Source organism: Euleptes europaea, chromosome 20 (assembly GCF_029931775.1).
Source record: "Euleptes europaea isolate rEulEur1 chromosome 20, rEulEur1.hap1, whole genome shotgun sequence".
NCBI classification, from domain to species: Eukaryota; Metazoa; Chordata; class Lepidosauria; order Squamata; family Sphaerodactylidae; genus Euleptes; species Euleptes europaea.
In genome coordinates this window covers 24,485,012-24,491,011 of record NC_079331.1, presented here as the reverse complement: position 1 = coordinate 24,491,011, position 6,000 = coordinate 24,485,012, and the positions used below count along the sequence as shown (strand labels likewise).

The window sequence follows — 6,000 nt, the reverse complement described above, 5'->3', positions numbered from 1 at the left end:
ATTCCCAGGAGCCAACATGGATTTATCAAGAATAAGTCATGCAAGACCAACCTTATCTCCTCCTGCCAGCATGGTGTAGTGGTTAGGAGTGATGGACTCTAATCTGCTGAACCGGGTTTGATTCCCCACCCTTCCACATTAAGCCTGGGTGACCTTGGGCCAGTCACAGTTCTCTCCAAACTCTCTCAGCCCCACCTACCTCACAAGGTGCCTGTTGGGAGGGGAAGGGAAGGGAAGGCGACTGTAAGCTGCTTTGAGATTCCTTAAAAGTAAAGAACACGGGGTATAAAAACCAACTCTTTTTTCTTCCTTTGATAGGGTAATTAGTTGAGAATACCATGGGCACAGGGCTGTCTTCACAGTTGTACAGATCATAGGGAGACATAATTCTGTATCGGTCAGACCTTTGGTATGCTGGGTCCAGTTCTGGGCACTTTTTCACGAAGCAGTTCAACAAACTAAAGTGCACCCAGAGGAGGGCAACCAGGAAGATGGGGGGTGGGTCTGGAAACCAAGCACTATAAGGAAAGGCTGAAAGTGGTGGGCCTATTTAGCCTAGGAAAGAATAAGGGGAGAGATGATCTACATCTTCAAAGATCCAAAGAGCCGTTATGGAGAAGATGGAGATTTATTCTCTTTTTGCCCCAGAGAGTAGGACTAGAACAAATGGATCAACATTACATTCATTTAAATATTAGGAGAAACTTCCTAATAGTAAGGGCTGTTAAACAGTGGAACAGACTGTGTTGGGAGGTTGGGTGGGCTCTCCTTGGGGGTCTTTAAGCAGGGGCTGGATGGTCCTCTGTCAGGTATGCTGTAGTGCCATCTTCTTGCAGGAGGTTGAACTAGATGATGTCCAAAGTTCCATCTCTACACCAGTCCGTCAGGGACACACTGCGGCCATCCCAGAAAAGTCATGGGATGCTTTGTACCCAGACTGGCAAGTTGTCAGGTTAATGGGGCCCCCACTGCAATGGGGCAGCCACTGGCAGCAGCTCCCTGCAAACCCTCACTGAGTGTAGTACTAGCAGTGGTGGGAGGCTTCCTCCAATAAAATCGGATCGGCAGTTGGGTAGAGGGTGAAAGCAGAAAGCAAAGTCAGATTAAGTCCTAAGCTAAGGCAAAGAAGGAATAGCAGTGCTGGACAAGCAGAAGGCAAGGGGGGGTAGCCACAGGTTCTCTCCCCTCATCCCCCGCAAAAGCTTTGCATGAAGCAAAGCAGAAGAAGAATCTGGAGAAGAGAGCAATTCACATGGACTGGATCCAGGCTATGATAAGCAGAACCCAGGCTATACAAAATGAGAATTTAAAAAAGTAACGGAAATGCACTGCTTTTACTTTTTTTGAAGGTTAACTTCATGCACTTAAAAACAATGGCTAGTTTTTTTACAAATGAGAATTACAAAGACATGGCATCTTCTTGGAAACAGTTTTATTTGAACCCTCTTGTGCCCATGATGAACTGCTGTGGAAACTGCACGGGGCAACCTGAGGGCTGGGGGGAAAGGAGCTTGTGCAGAGCCAGGCACGGCTCGCTTCAAGGGGAGCGGGCCTCATCCTGGACGAGACAAACAGTGCGAGCCTAAACAAAGTCACACCCTTCTAAGCCCATTCCCTTCAACGGACTTAGGGGATGTGACTCTGGTCAGGATTGCACTGAAAATATATGATGTGTGGCCACCGCGGCGCCCGCCCGCTCTCCTGCGCTTTCCCCAAGCAATAATTTTAGTCATGAAAGTTCTAGGACACAAATTTAGGCCCCGCAGTGGCACAAGCCCATTTTCACCCACAAAATTTGAGCTGCTCTTGCACGGTTTGAATTCCATTAACATAGATTAAAAAGAACCATAAGTATTCCTGCCATTGAGGGTGATGAGAATGATCTGTGCAAGAAGCACAGGCCCTGCCTCAGGGAAGAGCAGCTGCTGGCCTTAGCAGTCCTGTAGTGAACTGGAGCAGCTGATGGTAACAGACATGAAATTCCTAAACCAGAAAGGGAAATCAGACAAGCACCTTCCTTCCTTCCTTCCCCTGGAGGGATTGTGGCTAGCAGCCCCTTTGGTCAGTTTGATCATGGATGGCAAACAGACTGTGGGATGCGGGGGGGGGGGGTGTCTTTTCACTTCACCTGTAAACATCCTTGAGTTAACTGCCCACTTCAAGCCTCTCAAGTCAATAATAGGGACAATGAATAATAACGCGACTACGTGGTTTAGAATGCTAGATGCTGATGTATAGACAATACAAAAATAGCAGTTTCAAAAAAGTCTCTCAGTCAAGCGCCGCGTGCTGGCCCGCCAACACCACGTGACCCTGAGTGTGTCAAAAATGATAGCACCAGAGATGCTTCCGCTTCTCTTTTCTTTGAATGCTCATTGGTCGGACATTTGTGGCCTGGCAAACTTCCTCCATGACTGGTCAGGAGGCAGGTGGCCCCTTCCTGGCAGCCCCGCAGGCCACCTGGGAAACTTAACAGGAGCACCAGGTGAGATCCTGACGGGAGGGGGCCGTGGTGACTCTGGACCACCCTCGCTGGAAGCGAGTTGTTTTGTGGAACGCAAACGGCCTCCTTGAGACCCTCCTGATTTTCATCACTGAGCTGCTAGAAGAGAAGTCTTCACCTCCGGGAGGCACGCTCATTCCCACGATCCCGGGGGCCGTGGCCATATTGGTGGCAGCTCTGGCAGCACTGCGTCCTGACGGTTGGCAGGTGACACCTTCCCAGGAAGAGAAGGGTCTGGCAGAAGCCGAAGGAGAGACGGTCCCGCTCACAGACGAAGCCTGAGGCAAGAACACAAAAGGCAACTTTGCAATACTCTTCAGTACACTTTCTGTCCTCCGTGGTCCCCCTTTCTCTGCCTTTCACAAGCCTCTCCCCTCTTTTCCATCCCATAGCGGTTTCTTTCTCTGAAGCACATAACGGGCTCCCTCTTCTCTTTCTCCACCCCCAGCCTTTTCTCTTTGCATCCCACCTTTTCTCTGTACTTCCTTCTGTTTTTTTCATTCAGATCTTTTGCTTGGCTCAGTTTCTGCCACCCCACCCTCGCATCCTGCCTCCACACTGCTGGCAACACCAGGCCAGGCTCGTCTGTTGAGGCCGGGTGGTGAAAGGACCGCACCACCTCTGCCGTGCTCTTCCAAGCCCATCGCGTGCATAACAACCTCAGCGTTGCCCCAACATAAACCTGCTCTTGATGGGGTTGGGAGAACCTCAGATGTCCCCACAAAGCTGCAGGAACAGGCTGCAAAAATTTGATAGCGGATCTCCCCCCCCCCCCCAAGGCTACAAGTACCTTTCGCTTGCCACATGCACATTCCCAAACAGATGACGGCCTAGTTGTTGTAGGGGGACGAAGTTCCAGCCCACAAACTGGAATGTCCTCCACAATCGCTGCCCTCACAAGCCTGGCTCATTTTCCAAATACCAAAGGAGGAGGTATTACCAAAGGTTGTCATTCTTGGATGACAACCTTTGGTAATACCTCCTCCTTTGGTATTTGGTACCAAGGTTCAGGAGGAGGCGTCATGTCTCTGGCTACGTGAAAATGTACACTCTGCACCCAGCTGAAAAAAGCAACAGAAATCCACCCAGCAAATGGTTCTACGTAGCTTCGTCTCTGACGAAGGGAGTTCTGAGACTCAAAAGCTCCTACTTCCAAAACTCTTGTTGGTCTCTCAGGCACTCCTGGACTCAAATCTCGTGTTTCTACTGCAGACCAACAGGGCTACCCCCTCAAACATAGTTTTGTATGTAAATTGATTTTAAAACTGACACTGTAATGCTGTATGTTGCTATGGTTAATCTCAGATTTCCTTATGTGGAGGTACTTTCAGAAGCGACATGAACACATGGTCAAAGTGAAGGCTCATTAAAAGCCACGTCCTGCTGATGAGTAAGGGAATCCTGCCGGATCTCTCCCATGACAATGCTAATGGAACACCCACACTGAGGTCATGGTTGGTGCCTTGATTTCCACTCCCACCCCCAGCATTTCATTTTGCCCCCCCACCCATGGCCCTCTCTGAATTTTGTACAAAAGGGGCAGCGCAAACCACTTGGCAGACTCCTAGGAATTTAGGGGGAAGGGTGGCTTTGGGGGAAAGAGTAAGGGTCTGTTTACTCGATGGGGGGGAACTAAGACCTGCCCCTCCCTTACAGACTACCTCATTCTCATTCCTTGGCCATGTAGTCACAACTGACACCCTCCCCCCGCCAGTTTCCTTAACTGGGGCCTCTTTCTAATCTTCCTATTGAAAGACTCCCAGGGAAGGCCCCCCAGGTGCTTGTTTTGGTTGGGAGGACAGCCCTTGCTGGGTCTCTAATAGGTCGTTCTTTTGTTTGGCTGGGTGGGGGGGACAGTCCATCAGCTCCCTCGCGGAAGAGGGTGGATGAAGGGCCCCGGTCCTGCCAACGAGTCAATAGTACTCACAGCCAGCCGGCACCTGGGGTCATTGGGACACTCAGGTCTGTTGTGCATTCTACACGTCCACAAATGGGTCATGCAAGCAAAGGATTTGGAATTTGCCAGAGATGGGAGAGCAAGATTCTAGTCCAGGAGCATGTTAACCACCAACCAGATTTCCAGGGAATGAGCTTTCATCAGATAGCTGGCAAAGGGAGCTTTGACTCTCAAAAGCTTACACTTTGGAAATCTGATGGGTCCCCAAGGGGCTCCTGGACTCAAAACTTGCCCAAAGTAGCAAAGAGGTAACAGGACTTAAACTTGGCCAGATTTCACACAGAGGATGGTGAGACATTTTGGGGAAGGGGAGAATATGTTAAGACACCCTCACACATGCAGTGGCCTTAAGATGAGGTGCTGCAGCTCTGTGGCAGGGCACAGAGATGGCCACCAGAGACTGGCGTATCTGAAGGATGCCAGATTTCAGGTTTCTAGTCCTCAGGACAGGAGTGAAGAGTTGAGTTGGGTTTTTGCAGAAAGAGGTGTACTGCACTGCACTGCTTTGGATTTCTCAGCAGAACCAAGGGGGAAACATCTAAAGTCCTGGAACTTTTAGCCTTGTCTAAGCCTCCTCGCTTACACCGGGCTCCCCCAAGCCTCCTCTCTCTTGACGTGGTGGCAGTGGTGACAGGGATGAATGCTGCAAAAAATGAAAACAGATTGCAGGCCAGACAACATCAATCTTCCCCCTACCTTTGAAAGGCTTGCAATGGAAATGCAGCCTGCTTGCTCAGTGCTGACCCGGGTGCCAATTCCCAAGGATAGTCTCTGGCCATCAGAAGCAGGAAAAGTAATCTCCTCTGCCCTCCCTCTTCAGTAATCTGACACCTGCCAGGAAGAAGGCTTGGCTGCTGCTTCCTCCCAGGCCAGAATGGGGTCTTCCAGGACCATCTTGGGAAAGGCTTAATTGAATCTCAGGGTCAGTCAGAACCTCCGGGTCATCTAGTCCAACCCCTTGCCAAAGCAGGCACTACAACTATAATATCCCTGACAAAATGCAGAGGGGCAAGCAGAGACTGCAGTCCTGCCCCCCAGAAGGTTCCCCCTCTGTTTCCTTCAGTGACCGCAGTTTGCAGTCTCACCCCAGCAGTCCTCAATCCCTCGTGCCTTTGTGCTCAGCCACCCAAGACCAGGGGCCCGCTGCCCTCCTTCTAGAGCAGAGGGAGGCAAATCACGGCCTGGGCGATGTGTACCCTCATCCACCCCTGGGAGCCTTTCTCCCAGCCTTCAGCATCGGGCCCCAGGACTGCAACCGCCACTAGTGGGCCAGTATGCCTGAAAAAGGTAAACTGCCCAAATGTGAAATGCCAGGAAGGGCTCTTCGGAGAGTACCAAGTGGGATGCTGGAAACCGGATGAGCGGGCATGCAACACAGGGTCCTCAGAGGAGGGCGGAGACCCAGCCACGCCCTTCAGGCCAGAAGAGGAGACGAGAAAGGACCTGCACCCAGCCTCACTGCAGCCTGGTTCTCGCTGCAGCCCGAGCAAGCCCCCTTTCTCCTCACCCAACTTATGGGCTTTGCTGATGGCAGGAAGAC

General features: G+C 51.1%; 1 protein-coding gene across 1 annotated transcript in view; it reads right to left on the bottom strand.

The window, feature by feature from the left end:
- Nucleotides 1-2,597: 2,597 nt before the first annotated feature.
- Nucleotides 2,598-6,000, bottom strand: part of ADAMTS7 (ADAM metallopeptidase with thrombospondin type 1 motif 7) — a 59,646-nt gene continuing 56,243 nt past the window's right edge. Inside the window, exon 24 of the mRNA XM_056865761.1 lies at nt 2,598-2,781. Coding sequence (XP_056721739.1) covers nt 2,618-2,781 — 164 coding nt within the window. The 3' untranslated portion in view covers nt 2,598-2,617. The remainder of the gene's footprint in view (nt 2,782-6,000) is intronic.